This window comes from Carassius gibelio, chromosome B6 (genome assembly GCF_023724105.1).
Source record: "Carassius gibelio isolate Cgi1373 ecotype wild population from Czech Republic chromosome B6, carGib1.2-hapl.c, whole genome shotgun sequence".
Lineage (NCBI taxonomy): Eukaryota > Metazoa > Chordata > Actinopteri > Cypriniformes > Cyprinidae > Carassius > Carassius gibelio.
This window is the reverse complement of record NC_068401.1, coordinates 15,365,405-15,382,465: the sequence shown is the minus strand read 5'-3', so window position 1 is coordinate 15,382,465 and position 17,061 is coordinate 15,365,405. Positions and strand designations below refer to the sequence as shown.

At 36.5% G+C, this 17,061-nt stretch overlaps 1 protein-coding gene across 5 annotated transcripts in view; it reads left to right on the top strand.

The window, feature by feature from the left end:
- farp2 (FERM, RhoGEF and pleckstrin domain protein 2) overlaps nt 1–17,061 on the top strand; it is a 53,194-nt gene that overhangs the window by 22,164 nt on the left and 13,969 nt on the right. For all 5 annotated transcript variants that reach the window (XM_052558528.1, XM_052558531.1, XM_052558530.1 and 2 more), the window contains exons 3-13: nt 218–322; nt 3,012–3,054; nt 3,144–3,222; nt 3,307–3,404; nt 4,764–4,878; nt 7,479–7,626; nt 7,812–7,907; nt 8,342–8,505; nt 9,353–9,421; nt 9,542–9,599; nt 9,706–9,919. In XM_052558528.1, the coding sequence (XP_052414488.1) occupies nt 218–322; nt 3,012–3,054; nt 3,144–3,222; nt 3,307–3,404; nt 4,764–4,878; nt 7,479–7,626; nt 7,812–7,907; nt 8,342–8,505; nt 9,353–9,421; nt 9,542–9,599; nt 9,706–9,919 (1,189 nt within the window). The remainder of the gene's footprint in view (nt 1–217; nt 323–3,011; nt 3,055–3,143; nt 3,223–3,306; nt 3,405–4,763; nt 4,879–7,478; nt 7,627–7,811; nt 7,908–8,341; nt 8,506–9,352; nt 9,422–9,541; nt 9,600–9,705; nt 9,920–17,061) is intronic.

The window sequence follows — 17,061 nt, the reverse complement described above, 5'->3', positions numbered from 1 at the left end:
TTCTCAAAAGTGACAGCCCTAAATGCTATGTAGTATAATAAATTAAAAGACACTTGTGCTTTGGTTCATTTTTATTTTATATAAGAAGGTGTTTTTTTGATAATTTTTTGATAATTAACCAAATTGTCACGATTGTGTTAAAAATAAAATAAAAATAGGCATTTTTTCAAATGTCATAATTGAATGTCTTGTCTTGTTTTTCTTCTCTCTGTTGTAGTCAAAAGCGGATGGGCAAACTCTTCACAATGAAGTGTTCAGACGGATCAATCTCATTGAGAGCGATTACTTTGGTCTGGAGTTTCAGAACCTGCAGATGAACTGGGTAAGTGGCCACTTGACAAACGGTCCCCCTGCTCACACAAAGACAGGATTGTGAACGGCCCGCTCCTCTGAAAACCCTGCTAAGCTTTTAAAAGATGAGGAGGTGTATTATGTTGTTTGTGCTGCTTCTCTCTGGGCCCCAGAGGTTTGCTGTTCCCTTTAAACCTGCCTGATACAGGCACACAAACTTAAAGAATACATCATTATATTTTAAAACATACCTACAAATAAATGTGTTTAAAAGATACATTTATGCAGAATTACTATAGTAATTAGTTTACACAGAAATTAGAGACTTTACAGTTGATTAAAGACAAGATTTGAAATATTTAAAGGATTATTTGACTCAGGCTAAAGTAGAAGCAAAACGTTTCTTAAAGGTGTAGTTTTTTTTAATCTTAAAATACTTACCCTTGCTTAATAGTCAGAGAAAATAAGTAATCCATCAGTAAATTGATTGTAGCACTGACTCTCACTGAATATTGTGAGTTATAAGTGGAAATCTCCTTTTGTTTGACCAGTGAAAGGAAGGTTGAGGAAACCTGTGTGAAAACAGTCAAGTTTATTTTTATTTATTTTGGTGTCACAGGGGCAGAGATTACGCAATTCAATTTTGAGTCAGTTACATACATAGTCAGTATAATCTTAATTTTCCTTAATTATGTGCTTTGCATAACCTGTGAGCTATTTTAATAAGATAAACCTTTTTAAAAAAAAATAATAATAAATAGGCTTAAAAGGTTAGTTCACCCAAGAATGAAAATTTCTCCATTTTCTACTCACCCTCGAAGCATCCTAGGTGTATGTGATAAACACTTTGTTTTTCTCACTTTTTCTGAATGTGGTGAACCGGAAGCCGTTCCGGCGGATGTAGTAGTTCATCAGCGCTGCGTGGTTAGTGACGAGCGCAGAGAGAGAACAAAACAAATTAGTCCAGTCACGAATTAGAAGCACAAAACGAGGATTTGTAAAGAAAAACGACTGAGGATTTCGAAATAAGCCAAGAGGAGACTGGATTTCCTTTGTTAAAGTAAGGAAACTTTGTTTGCTTTGCTTCCACATTTTCCAGAGGCGTGTACGCTACGCATAAGTCTTCCATCTTCCACCTGCATGTCTTCCGGTTCCCAACGGTCATCAGAAGTGAGAAAAAAAAGTGTTTATTACGTTTGAAATCTTGGTATTTATCTCACAAAAACACATGGATTCACTACAGGGGTCTTTATTCACCCCCCGGAGCTGTGTGAGGAACGTTTTATTACAGATGCACGCACTTTATTTCACGTCTTCTGAACAGTTGAAAACAAACACCTGCTTACCCCCATTGAAGGGCTTGGAAGAGCAAGAACAATTTTTTTATATAACTTTGATTGGATTATTCTGAAAGAGGAAAGTCACATACACCTAGGATGCCTCGAGGGTGAGTAGAAGACGGAGGACTTTTCATTCTTTGGTGAACTAACCCTTTAAAGTAAAGAGAGTTAAAAAATGAAAAATTGTCTTTTGTTGTTCCAAACCTGTATTTCTTCCTTAAGTAGAACACAAAAGAAATTATAACCAAACATTTTCGCTTCCCATTGACTTCTATTGCATGGACAAAAATACAAAGGAAATCAAAGGTAACTGAAACAGTTTGGTAACCAACATTCTTCAAAATATCTTCTTTTGTGTCCAGCAGAAATAGGAAATAAAGGTTTGGAATAACATGAAAACGAGCAGATGAGGACAACAATTTCATTTTTGGGTGGATTATCCCTGTCCCCTCAGTGTTTTGTAATGTTTTGTTTACAGGCTTGTTGTTGTTTACTTGGTTTTCTTTTTGTTTTGGATTTGAGTTTTGGTTCGTTTTTTTGGTTTGGCTTTTGTTTTATTATTGAATTGGGTCGGTTTCTTTTTTTAGTATTTTTTTATTTTTATTTTTGTTTATTATAACTGGGAAAAATACTGAGGCTGCTGACAAAGGGCTGTTGTGCTGTATAAACCCACTAGCATGGCATTTCAATTATCGCTATAATGCATCTTTTTCATCTGGGTCTCTTTATCATTGGTGAAATTAATAAGAAAAGTAATTTTGAGAGAAGTACTGGAGACAGTCTGTTGGCCATCTGTTTTTGAGTGGGTCAAGCCAGCTTTTTTCTTTTTTGGAGAGAGTTGAATCAGGTGTGGGATGAGTGTGTGTGTGTGTGTGTGGGGGTGGGGGGGGGGGGGGGGGGGGTTGTTGTGATGATTCTGTAGAAGATGAGAGGTCAGTGGAGTAAAAGGATCTGGAGGTGGAGTGAGAAAAGGTACATTCTTGCCACAATCAGCTCCAGATGTGCTTGGAGGAGCAGGGCGTCTACGAACTCTGCAGACACATACAGTTAAAACAGATCATCACATTTATGCAAGACCCCAAAACAGGCAAGCACAGAGGTTTCCATTAATAATGTGCATACCCCGGAGCATTCGAATAATAGCTGATAATAGCTTTCCAGAAATTCCTGAAATATGTTTTTGGTGTGGTCAGCATCTCAAGATCTTATCTGTGGCCGCTGTGATTGAGATGTTCTTCAGATTTAGTGCGTTCTTGAAAGACCAGAAACAGATGTAGTTTGAAAGAGTGAGAGATTATTTGTATGATTTATTGCTTAGACTTTATAAGGTGGTTAAAAGCAGAAATGCCAGTCTTACTCGGCACTGTTTTGTTTCAACAGGTTTGGCTGGAGCCCACCAAGCTCATAGTGAAACAAGTGAGACGTAAGTACACTTAATGTTTTGTGTCGTGTTTAGAGCGCAGAGGATCTTGGGGTCTTTGAAACTCGTGTGTTTATGCTTACTATTCACAGGGCCGATGAACACACTCTTTCGGCTTTCAGTGAAGTTCTTTCCTCCAGATCCTGGTCAGCTTCAGGAGGAGTTCACTAGGTAGGATGTTCGGAATTATCCTCCATGTTTTATATACTGATAAGCTGAATTATGGTCGTAGCCAACTATGTACTTTTCCTCCAGGTACTTGTTTTCTCTGCAAATCAAGAGGGATCTAATAGAAGGCCGACTGAACTGTACAGAAAACACTGCTGCCCTGCTGGCCTCTCATTTGGTGCAATGTAAGTATAACACGAGTCAGTTTGTGTACCTGAAGTCCTGACTCCTGTCCGCCATAATGTTTTAAATCTATTGTTACTCTGATTCTGTTGTCTCTGCTTTGTAATGTTTTTGATAATTGACGTGATTATTTTTCCTGCCTGTATTAATAGATTCAAAAATGCATTAAGGAGGTCATGAATTGCCTTTTTTATTTGTATTTTTTTACTGTTCTCTGTCAGAGATATATTCTGTATATTCCAAAAAATGCATTTTACTTAGAAAACATAATTTTAAAAAAACTTATCATGGATTTATACTTTTTGTTCTACAGTAAACTTTAACAACTTAAAATGTTATATAAAAAAAAAAATAAAAAAATTAAAGTGATACTTCACCCCAAAATGAAAATTTTGTTATTAATCACTTAGCCCCATGTTGGTTCAAAACCGTAAAAGTTTAGTTGGTCTTCGGAACACAATTTAAGATATTTTGGATGAAAATTCCACATCAGCATAGCAACATTTTGGCGAATCTGAGCTGTACGCAGGTAGCGTACACTCTTCTAATTCAGCCGCACCCCAGGATGCACTGTTTTCTTTCAAATCAAAGCATAAATGTACCGTATTTTTCGGACTATAAGTCGCACCTGAGTACAAGTCGCATCAGTCCAAAAATACGTCATGATGAGGAAAAAAACATATATATAAGTCGCACTGGACTATAAGTCGCATTTATTTAGAACCAAGAATCAAGAGAAAACATTACCGTCTAAAGCCACGAGAGGGCGCTCTATGTTTTCAGTGTAGACTACAGGAGCACTGAGCAGCATAGAGCGCCCTCTCACAGCTGTAGACGGTAATGTTTTCTCTTGGTTCATTCCTCTTGGTTCATGTCAAATTAATTTTGATAAATAAGTCGCACCTGACTATAAGTCGCAGGACCAGCCAAACTATGAAAAATAGTGCGACTTATAGTCCGGAAAATACGGAACCTAGAAAATTGTCATTGTGGTGCGGCTGACAAAGATTTGCAAAAATGGTGGTGTGCTGATGTGGAGTGACACAGAGGAGACATCTTGTTGAATAAAGTTGTTATTTTTGTTTTATTCATTTATTTGTACAAAAAGTATTGCCGTCACTTTATAACATTACAGTTGAACCACTGATGGCAGATGAACTATTCTGATGATGTCTGAAGACAAACAAAACTTTTACGGTTTTGGAGCGACATGGGGGTATTTTGGGGTGGAGTATCCCTTTAATACCATATGAAACCACCATAAACAGTCAGTTTCTAAGAACTTGGTGTTTTTCCTTTTCTTTTTCTTGGACACTCTTATTTGTTGTTGACCCTTTTACTTTTCTCTTTCCCCCACACAGCTGAGATCGGTGACTACGATGACATAGCAGACCGAGAGTTTCTGAAGATTAATAAACTGCTGCCATATCAGGAACGTGTGCAAGAAAAGATCATGGAGATCCACCGCAGACACATGCAAGTCATTTATTGTTTTGGTCAGATGGTCTAGGCTTCTGCAATGTTCTCTTTAATTTATCTCAGCCTGTCAGGCATTGCATTTGTACATTTCACTGCGCTGGCCACCGGGAATCAGTACAGGGAATTTATGGCACAAAAGTAGGTTTTATCTTTTTCATGTCCAGTTTATTTGGAAGCATTTGTGTGGTATGAGAGGCCTTTTTTCCAAGCTGAACATCTAACTGAACTTTAAATACAGACTCCCCTGGTAATCTTGAATGACAGTCTGTTTCCATTTGGTGCTGAGTTTATTTGGTGAGCAGAGATCTGATCGTGTGTAAGTGATTGTTTTGTGTGGCAGTTTATAGGATTTAGAGGCAGTTAAAGGTGGACTGCAGTTTCTCTCTCTGCTTGAACTTTGGAAACATGTTGTTTTAAGAGCTTGCAGACATTATTAGACATAATATGATAATATGGGACAGATGATCCTTCAAGCTGTGAATGGATCATCCTTTCAGATAAATAAATAAATGATGTAACCTTAAATGTTTTAGCAGGATCGTCATTATTAGTGATGAATTTTTTGCTCATGCTATTCCCTTTATTAAACGTTAGATGTAACTTGTTCCACACTGTTTGTGGCACATAGATAAATGATACTTTAAAACTTGTGCTATGACATTGGAAAGCAGTGTCAGAGATTTAGAATAGAATTTTTGGCTTGCAGTTTACATTGAACTGTGCCATATCTAGGATATATAATATTGCTGGATTCACAAAACGATGTCAGTTTTTGTAAAATCTCAAGTCTTGTGTTTTTGGCTCTTTGTAACGGTGTGTTTAATCGGAGGCTTTGGCTGTGAGAGAAGTATTGCTGTGGGCCATGTCAGCGGCTATGTGAGGCTGTGATTGTAATCCAGTGGCTCAAGGCTCTTTATTAGCCATACGGCCACAAGGGAAGGGGAGGGGCTTAAGCAGATTGAACAGCTTAAAGGATGAGCAAAATTCGAGTGCGCTGATGATCTGGCACTGCTCTAACATTTGCCAACATTAGCCAGAACGCTGCTCAACATTACTGGAATATGTTTGCCCAGCCCCCACACTTTAAGTAGAAACTACTTAAAATGATTAGAACCTATATCCTATATAAATAATGTATTGTGAAAACTTAAACTGAATAGAATAAAATATGTAAGGTAGTGAGGGACTCTTTATGCACTACCGTTATAAAAAAAAAAAAAAAAAAAAAAATATATATATATATATATATATATATATATATATATATATATATATATATATATATATATATATATATATATATATATATATATATATATATATATATAATTTTTTTTTTTTTTAATAAGTTCAGACTTTTATTCAGCAAGGATGCATCAAATGTGATTTGTATTTATTTATTTATTTATTTTTATAAAACAAAAATATATTTTATATAAATAAAAATATTAAAATATATTACTGTGCAAAAGTCTCAGGCCACTAGTATTTTCACCAACCAAAAATGGTTTTAAGTCAGTTCTTTTTATCTTTTGCTGTAGTGTGTCAGTAGTAAATATCAGTTTATATTTCAAACATTATTTTTGCCATTAATTGTAATAATTTAGTGAGAGTTTTGTTTGCACAAGGCGTCTGACAACAGCCAGTGCTCCACACAGAGATCTGAACTCACCATCATCATCAGTCTGTCTGGAATGACATGAAGAAACAGAACAAACTGAGACAGACTCAGACTCAGAATAACTGTGGCAGTGTCTCCAAAACACTTCAAGAATCCTGCAAAGCTACAGTACTGTTAAAAGTTTAAGGCACTTGTGTAAAAATGCTGTAAAGTGAGGATGCCTTCAAAAATAATGCCATAAATGAATTGTATTAATTAACTTCTATTAACTTAACTAAATTAAATCAACATTAAGTGTGACCACACTATGCTTTAAAAAAAAAATTGTCCTAGGTGCACTTTCGCTTTGTTTTTCAGGTAGCTTTGCAGGTAGATCTCTTGAATCATGGAGATGTCGATATAGTCTGTGTCAGTTTGTTCTGTTTCTTTGTCATTCCAGACAGACTGATGATGTTGAGATCAGATCTCTACTGACACACTACAGCAAAACATAGAAATAACTGACTTAAAACTATTTTTTGTAGGTGAAAATACTAGGGGCCTAAGAATTTTGCACATTAATGTATATTGGTTTCAACAAATCTATTAAGCAATCACTTGTTTTCAGCATTGCTAACAATAAGAAAAGGATCATGTGACAAAATTCAGCTTTTTTTCAGACTTGCTTCATCATAAAGTCTTACTGACCCCAACCCTTTGTAATATAATATAATATGAAATATAATGGTTTGGAGAATTGATAAATGCATGGGAAACATGTTTTAATGATGTTATCATAAAGTGAGTGTAGAGAAGATGTTTGTCTTTTAAATTGTGGGATTATGTAAAAGTTTAAAACCTGCTATAAAATGTTATTCTAGGCTACAAAATATGGTTTACCACTCCCCATTTTCCTTTGAATTCTTTTTGCTTTAGTACTGTGTTTCACTTTGTTAAATATTTTCTACGTTATTTGTCTTTGCTTCCTCTTCTGTAGTGGGCAGACCCCAGCAGAAACAGATTTCCAGGTTCTGGAGATCGCTCGTAAACTGGAGATGTACGGGGTGCGCTTTCATCCCGCCGCTGACCGAGAAGGCACCAAGATCAACCTGGCTGTCGCACACATGGGCCTGCAGGTGTTTCAGGTACATGCTCTACTTTATCTCACTGAATAGAATTGATTTTCATAGTGTTCTTTATTTTAGTCAAATTATTAGTGAATTTTAACACATTATTATTGCACCAGATTCATATAAAAACCAAATGATGTGTGATCACACATTTATATAGGTTTGTTTTTTAATGTGTCTTTTTTCTTTCTTTTTTTCAGGGCCATACCAAAATTAACACCTTCAACTGGTCTAAAATTCGAAAGCTGAGTTTCAAGAGGAAACGATTTTTAATTAAATTGCACCCAGAAGTTCATGTGGGTATCAAGTTTATATAATAATATTAAATAACAATATATAATATATTTACAAATATGTAGATGTAGACACACTGCCTAAATTCAAAGGGGACAGAATGTAGTCTAATATGACAAGAAAGACCATTACATAATACATAAGTCCAACACAATAGACAATTTGGGAGAAATACAATGCTGTGAAATCAGTCTGCGGACCCAAGTGTAGAAGTAAAATGTCCAAGCTCAGGAGCTTGGTTGGATGAGGCCATCCGTCTCTTACCCCGTGTAAACATTTTAAATGTATTCAGGCTGACGTTTGTTATTCTGTCGGGATCAGTTGCATGAAGCGCCACGAATCAAAACCATATGCTTCCTCTCGTTGCCTTTCATCTGAGATGGAAGTTCTTAAGTTCAGTCTTTTCTCAGTGACCGATCAACCTCTCGTTTCACAGGGTCCTCATCAGGATACGCTGGAGTTTCTAATGGGCAGTCGAGATCAGTGTAAGATCTTCTGGAAGAACTGTGTGGAGCATCACTCGTTTTTCCGTCTGTTAGATCAGCCTCAGCCCAAAACCAAAGCCGTCTTCTTCAGCAGAGGATCCTCCTTCAGATACAGGTGTGATTATATTGATGTGGGAGACATGTTTAAATCTGTTTTTCTGTTGTGGTCATGGTAGTGTTTCCTGTTCTGCTTCTTCGTGCTGGTTCTTAGTATTTCTAAGAACTGTCCTTGTCTTTCCAGACTGTCCTTGTGTGTTCCAAGCAAAAACAAACACAGCGCAATCACTGTAACAGACTTACTAGTTAAATCAGTCAGAGGAAACCTTAATCTTCACAAATCTTTCAGTAATGTTCGTCACAAAATCATTTTTTTCGGTAACAAAGTTTCATAATTACTATCAGTGCAATTACAGTAACGTACGATTGGGTAATATCTGTAAAAAATATATTTTAAACTTTCTATTATCCTTGGGGGGGAGGGGGTGGGGGTTATCATGGTTTCCACAAATATGCTGTATTAGGAGCACAACTGTTCAAGATTAATAATAATAAGAAGAAATGTTCTTAAATGCAACTTTTTTTTCCACAGGACTAAATCATATTTTTAATTAATATTATATTCAAATAGAAAAGTTATTTTAAGTTTTCACATTTCTGACTTGGTGAGCATAAAAATGTATATGTGTATGAAATGTGAATCCAGAATTGGTTCTACAAATGGCATTAATGACTGACGACGGAATAAGACCGCAAACTATAGGAACAAATAATGGGGCATAAATAAATGCATGCAGATCAACAAATATAAACCTCAGAAATGTACTGAACAGAAACATTTAAACGTCTCACCAACCCCATACTCTTTAAAATTAGTGTATATCCCAGATTTTTTAAAAGAATATTGTGATTACAAATTGTAGCTTTTACTTGGTTTGTTAAAAAGCATTGTGTATCTGTGACAGTGGGAGGACGCAGAAGCAGCTTGTTGAGTACGTGAGGGACAGCGGGATGAGAAGAACTCCTTACCAGAGGTAAATATTTCTTTCAAAGTTTCACCTCAAATCAGTTTTATACTGTATACTGGACCATCTTTGTTAAACCTGTTGTGGTGGTGCTTGTTTGTCTTTGCACTGATTATGCTGTGTTTACAGGAGGAACAGTAAGATTCGCATGTCGACACGTTCCTTGGCTTCTGGTGTGCCAAAACAGGTGAGTAGAGTCTTAGATCAGGGACACAGCCAAACTTTCGACTGTCAATACCAACAACTGACTTTCTGTTTTCATCCTCTCTCTTTACCTTACCCATCTGTTTCAGAATCTGTGTTTTAACGACAGTCTAAGGTCTCCAGTACCTCCTTCCTCTGTCACCGCCTCCTTCCACTCCCTGCATGCCCCCAGCTCACCCATGCGGATGGAGACCCCGAACCAGCCTGTGCATCTCCAGCAGACACAGCAGCCCGCCAGAGCCCCCAGCCCAATGCAGCAGGACTCCATCAAGACTAACTCCCAGTCCACCTACGCCTTCCCAGGTGCCACTCATAGCCAGGCAGCAGGAGACTGCGGCCCCTCGTTTGTGTGTGTAGAGAGTAGTTCCCCTGGTGTACGGCCCTCCCAAAATGGCAATGAGGATAGCGAGCGAGTAGGGGTGAGTGCGGCCAAAACGGGCTGCCTCACACCTGAAGCGTTTGAGGCAGAGTTAATGCGCGTTCGACAAATGTCGTACCAGATCCCGGTATCCTGCACGCAGCTGCATGTTAGCGAAGAGTACATCGATGACGATCCGGCTGAAATTTCGTTTTACGCTGGCGGTGCGGAGGCCTACTGTTACGGGTTTGACGAAGAGATTCCTGAGAGGTTTGAATATGGTGATGGAGTCTCCGTTCAGCCCGCTACATACGCTCTCGGCATCGAGGACCTCAAAGGCAATGCTGACGCGTTCCCTGAAAGTGCATTCGGCCGATCCGAGACCAGTTCTCTGGTCAACAACCGCTCCGAGTGTAGCTCGCTGGATAACCTTCCACTAGGTTCTGTTGGCGACTCGCTCTCGCTCGGTTTCGGAGGTCCCGACTCCTCATCCTCCCTACGTCTGCCTGGTTCTGAGAACCTATCCGAGGCGAGCTCGATGGTTAACTTCCCTGCATATTCCGTGCGTTCCGAAGACAGCTCGGCCATGCAGTTCAATGATCTGGTGGAGCAGCTGGAGCAGCTCAGCTATCCGCCCACAACCACAGAGGGCTCGGCTGACGGCAGCTCCGATTCCGACTCCGACTGGGGGTCTGATGGAGGTCTGCCTCCAGATCAGAACCTCTTCTTTAGCAATCCACTTGTGAGCGGGACGGATTTAGACAGCTTCCTGCTGGAATGCCAAAATCTCAGGGCTCTAGGCATTGGGGAGCCCCCACCAGGCACCACCCATTTTAAAATGTAGCACGACCCCATTAAACGGCAGCAGTTATTGGTTTTTAATGCAGAACATAACCATGCACTTAATTGTCCACTTTATCTTGATCGAATCAGTACTTATAATCTTGACACCTCCTGTTAGCGCTTTAATCTACCACTTTTTTTCTCACGTCCCCTTTCCAGTGTACTTCCTCTCTCTCTCTCTCTCTCTGGTGTTAATTCATTCTCTTTTTTTATTGTTTTTGAATGATGTGCTGTCAGTTCTTTTAGGACAGAAAGCATTTTTAAGCGTTTTTTAAGATTCATTTTCATTTTTCAGTTTATATATAGTTAAATCCCTCTTTATCCATTAACATTTAATCTTAGTTGTCTTGATGGCTGCAAACTAAAGTTGCGCTGTGACCTTTAAAAAAAAAAAGTGGCCATGTTAGGGCTGTATGACATGCAGGAGAAATGTGATAATGGCTGCATGCATTACCTATAAGATTATATTAATAATAATAATAATAATAATAATATTTTACTAGATTTAAATCCAGAAAATTATTAAACATCCAGTACGCCAGGCTCGTGGAAAACATCCCTCAGACTTTTCGGAGTGAATAGCAAGTATTATTCTGAAATATCACGCTATAAAAATAAAAAAGTGTAGTAAAATAAAATCCAACATTTAAAAGCAATCTAATGGAAATCTAATAAAATTTGCTGAATTTTATTTTTTAAAAATCGGTATATATTTTCATTCCTTTTACTGTAAATGTTTTGACCTCATTGAGTCCTAAAGCGAGTTCAACATTGATATTTCAAAGCAAATATTTATTCAACGGCTGAACTGAATTGTCTGAAGAGGAAAACTAATTTAATGAATAAGGAGAAAATATACTGTACATTATAAAGATAAACTTTACATGCATCTATGAAGGTACTTTTGTATCAGGATAACTGCACGAGTCTATTCCAGTAATGAACCACTCTACTCAGGGCTGGGATTTAATTAGCAGTGGACCCGACAGCCATTGCTGCTAAGAGCAAATTTGAGCAGTTATTGTTTTTGTTGTTTTAGAGTTAGGCGCTCCACTCTGCCCCCTGCTGTTTACCTGTCAGACATGCATTGCGTCTCAGCTATTCTGATTGGTCTACATGACTGCATTTAAATTCACAGCTACAGACACAGATTGGTCATTGTTGCATGTATGCATAACAAAAACACTTTTTTTGGTATCAAATTTGAGCCATTTGCGAATTAGTATTTTGACCTTTTTTTAACTTTGTTTGGATATGTGCATGTTGCTTTCCAGTGTAGATATACATTTTCTTATTATAAATTATTTTTTATTGCAGACTATTGAAGTCATTATCCCATGGTCTGCACATAAATAAACACTAAACATAGACACTCAAGTTCAAAAGATTGGGGTCAGTAAGATTTATTTGAATGCTTTTTGTCTATTGTGTCTATGAGGCAGAATTTATTTGATCAAAGATACAGTAAAATTGTGGCATTATTATAATGTAAAATAATTATTTCTATTTTAATATACATTTATTATATATCTTATATAATTTAGTGCTTGAAACATTTTTTATTGTCAAAATTGTGAACAGTTGTGCTACTTGCGTAATTCGTTAATTTTGAATGATCAAAGCTGATAAGAACAGCATTTGAAATAGAAGTCTTTTGTAACATGCATGTCTTCACCATCACTTTTCATCAAGGTTAATGTGCCTGTGTAAAATAAAGGTATTCATTTCTATAAAAAAAACTCACGGACCCCAGAATTTTGAACAGTAGCGTAGCTTTTTACTTTCCATTTGAAGAATGTAAGTGGTTCAACTCGAGTATTGTAATGTGCTGTCAATACAACAGCTAAGAAATTGAATGTAGTCTAGAGCTTGAATCCTAACCTCATGCTCGTAGGAACATTTGGACCTGACAGTCAGTGGACCCCGATAACGGTTTGAAAAAGTCAAATGTTTCCATCATTAACAGTACATCAAGTTTTGGCACATTTCTATGAATGTAGTGTACATTTCTCACCTTAAGTTTAGGAGCTATTTGCTTGTGCCTTGTATTTGATTTATATAAATTGGTGGACTTTCTGCCATTTATCAAATAGCTTTTTGGAAATGATTCAGGTAACATAATTTGTTGAAGTATTGTCTTTTCTGTGTCACTTTTGTGTATCCACTGTGTTCTTGCAGTGGTCTATTCTACAAGTACTGCAGGTTTGCTTTCAAAACACTTCTTTTGTCTGTCCTTATTACCTTTGGGTGTCTCTTTTCAAGGATGAACTTGATCTTTAATTGCCGTTAATGCCTCACTTAATGCATTATATAAGCGACACTCCTAATGATGCAAACTATTATACAGAGCCTTAATAGGTAACACCAGCTCCGTGCAGTTGTGTTTTTGTATGACATCCAGACCTCATAAATACCTTGGGTTTCTGTTCTGGGGTCTGGAGTGAATAACTCTGTCTGTGTGCCATGAGTACATTGAGTTCTGTGAGCTCAAGATGAGAGTTTGTGTCATTTCCTCTTCCTTTCTTGAAATCCCATTTAATATCCTGCCATATCACTCTGCTTTACTTCACTGTGTGACTCAGGCTCTTCTGTCCTTTGCCTTTCTTTCAGTCCCATTTAATGATTAAAATTGATTACATTTGCTTTCTCCACCCAGTATCTCCTGTCAAAGTGGTGAATATAATGGTAACTAAACATAACTAAAGTCAATTGTTCCATTTGCAACTAAGGTGAACTATTTTGTAGTAAACAACAACCATTTTAGTATTAATACCCATAAGAATCCATTCTCATTGTCATTTTGAGAGCAAGCGAAAGATGGCCCATTTAATCTTCATTTGCATCCTATGGTTTTAAACTACTGGAGCCTCTCTCTACTCCCACAAGCGAGGGCAGGCCTGGGCTGCTCTTAAACTCTGGGCAAGGCACCATTTGGCCATCCAACGGTGCTTACTTCACATCAGGAGCCATGGACATGACTTTGACTTTCTCCTTGTATTGACCGTTATTATTATTATTAAGTGTTGCCAAATCTACTTTATAACGTCACCAGTGAAGTACAAATTAACCATTTTTTAAAAAACTAAATAATACTTTAATTCAGAAACTGTTTTTACTTTAACTCAGCTTCACAAAGCCTGCACTAATGGAAACCCATAATGTTCCTGGTCTAGTCATCTTCTCTCATATCAATCATAGTAAACTATTTGCTTTTTGAGAGCTGTTGTGGTTTAGATTGCACTGTCCATTTGACACACAAAGCAGCTTTATTTTTTTTTAAGAAACCAATTTTTATTTAGCTCAAATATGTCTTATTTCTGTCAAACACGTCAGTATCTCAGATTGTGAATGTGTGCCAGTTACAGGACTGTTTTTGAGTGTGGACTAATATATAATCACAGTGTGCTCTATCAGTGTTTATTAATATCACACTGTTGTCCCTGAAGAGTTTTTCTGTATTACGGATCATGATTATTCTAATGTATAGCTATGAACCATTTTTAGCACTCGCCCAACACATCCTAGTAGTTTAGGTATATTTCAAAATACACAATACACTCTCTTTAAATAGTAGATACACTCCATAGTAAGTATTGAAGGTCACCATTTATTTTTGCTCCCGGATTATTATTATTATTTTTTTTTTTAAGCTAGTGATGTGTTCTGGTTGGTTGACATGCACACTTTAAATATTGGCACAAAAATGTTTTGTTTTTTTAATTTTTTTTTTCTCAATGTGGCTGTTTAAGTGTTTCTTATAAGAAATGTTATGGTAGGGAAAAACATTCATTGGCATCTCAAAGTAATATTACTTTTTTGGTATTTGTAACAATCTACATTGCGCACACACACATATGTTTTTTGCATAGGTTTTTTTTTTTTTTTTTAGGCTTTTAATGTAAATGTTCAAATTATTTCAAATATAAATGCTATCAATTCACAAATTTAAGTAACAATGAATCGAAAAACTGCAAAAGAAACAACATTTAAGTATGTTTTTAATACAATAAAAAGAGGTATTCCTAGTGGGATCTGATGACAAAAGAGAACCTGACCAGATTTGCCTTTCTTTACCTTCCTTGTGCTTTTCTTTGTGCTTCCTCAGTATAACATTCTTCATTTTTAATTCTGAAATTAAGAGCTAAATAAATACAAGGTCCTTAATGTACTAGTGTGAAAATGGTGTACTTGTGTGTGTGCATTACATATTTTCCCTTTAAAAAAAAACAAAAAAAAACACTTTTGGGTGACTGGGATTTCAGGCTTTTTTTGGACCCTTTTAAAAATTATTTAAGTGCAGCAAATGACGTTAAAAACAGAAACTACATTATCCCCTGTAATAACCTGTGTCCATACCTTACCTACTGCAACTATAATATGGTGTTCATTAAAACCTAATACAGTTTTCTTAAAACTACTGGAATTCTTTTTTTATGAGGATGTGACCTTAATGGGTTTTTCAGGATTTGTGGTTTGCAGTGTTATTTTGATTAGTTCTATATTTAAGGAGCTGTTCTCAATGGCATGGATCAGTGCCAGTGTCAACAACATCTTGAGCCACCTATTTATCATCTTTTTTCTGAGTTTGTGGTTGAACTAAAATACTAGAGGAAACATGAGGCGATGGGCAGGAAAGTGGGAGCAATGCTAAAACTAGTTGTAGAGAATTTGTCATTTTGAATCCTTTACCTATAGGTACAAATGTTACAAATAAGGGAATGCTCAGTAAATCAAGGATCAATTCACTTTTGTGTAATGTGCTGGTCTTTTGTTGCTAATTCAAGTAACTTTATCCATTTTAGCTTGTAAAATCTTAAGTGAACATGGTTGCAAATACCGTTCTAGCCATCAGGAAATAAGCTGAATTTGTAAACAGTGCTAATGCTGAGCCCTTATCAGATGTCCATTTGCCCACTATGTTGATTCCTTTTTGGCTCATCAGTGTTCAGTGTAGGAATTCAGTACAAATGTAATCAATGTTATTTTAGTGTTAATTATTATACTATAAAAGCATTAATATTTTGAATTTATATTGTTTTAGAAATGTTTCATTTTATTTGTAAGTTTCATTTGTTCTTTCATTTTTTTATTTTAGTAATTTTATTACGTAAACATTTCAGTCAGTTGCCGAGGCAACTTTCTTTTTTACTTTATTTTAATAGCTGAAAAATATTTTAGCACGTTTAGTTTTAGTTAAAAATAAAAACACTGGTCTTCATTATCTGTGCTTAACCGATAAGTTAAGTATCTTAAAGTCATACCTTTTTAAATAAAGTGAAATAAATCCTGTGCTTTGTATCTAATCATTATATTTGTTTTAACAGATCATTTCTTACCAATTGTTGATACTATTTGTGAATAATTCAGAATGCATGTTGTGTATTAACAAAACGTTTCTGTTAAACAGTGTTGATACACATGTATCATCTATAGTTTATAACTCTAATGAACAACCAATAGATTCGTTACCAACTGTGAAAGTAAACCCAATCTAGCATGAGTCTGTCTGTTGTTTTAGAGTTTCAGACACACTCCTTATGCTACATTCCACAGCCTCGTTCTAGTGTGTGTTTGTTCAGGCTGGCTGCCAAACCCCGGCTCCGGACCCCTTCTCTCCCTCCCCTCTTCTCTTATGTCATCCCTGCTGGGACACTCCAGTTAAACTGTAAACCACTGCCGGCTCACCAGCCCAGCAGTATCGCTGATAATCCTCTGCAGGAATTATTTCCGGGTCGTAAAGCCACCTTTTTCTATCTACAGTTCCTTGTTTATGCCCAGCCTCTACATTCTTGTTTTCCCTCGTGAGCTGAAACCATTTCCACCTTCTTGTATTTATCCCTTTTTATATACAGTAGGTGTGGTTTAAACGTTCATTGCTTTTCAGGTCATAGCATGTGGTAAAATAGTTTTTTATTGTCTGCTTTGTCAGAATTGCTGTTGCAGAATTGGTTTTGACTTTTTTTTTTTGCCATGTTATTACATGCATTTTAAATCACCATTTAAAACCACAGAATCATCTGATTTAATAAAAAAAAATAAAGACATACTTATTGCATTAACCGTTTCTAAATGCATAAATGAGTGGTTTCTATTGCATAAGTGCAAGGTGCATTTAATGCGAAGTGATTACTATTTAAACATTTTATTAGCAGTAGTAGTTTTTTTAGTATTTAAATTACAATATTTTTTAATTATTTAATTTTAATAAGCTCCTAAACATTTGATTTACTATTATATTTTTTTC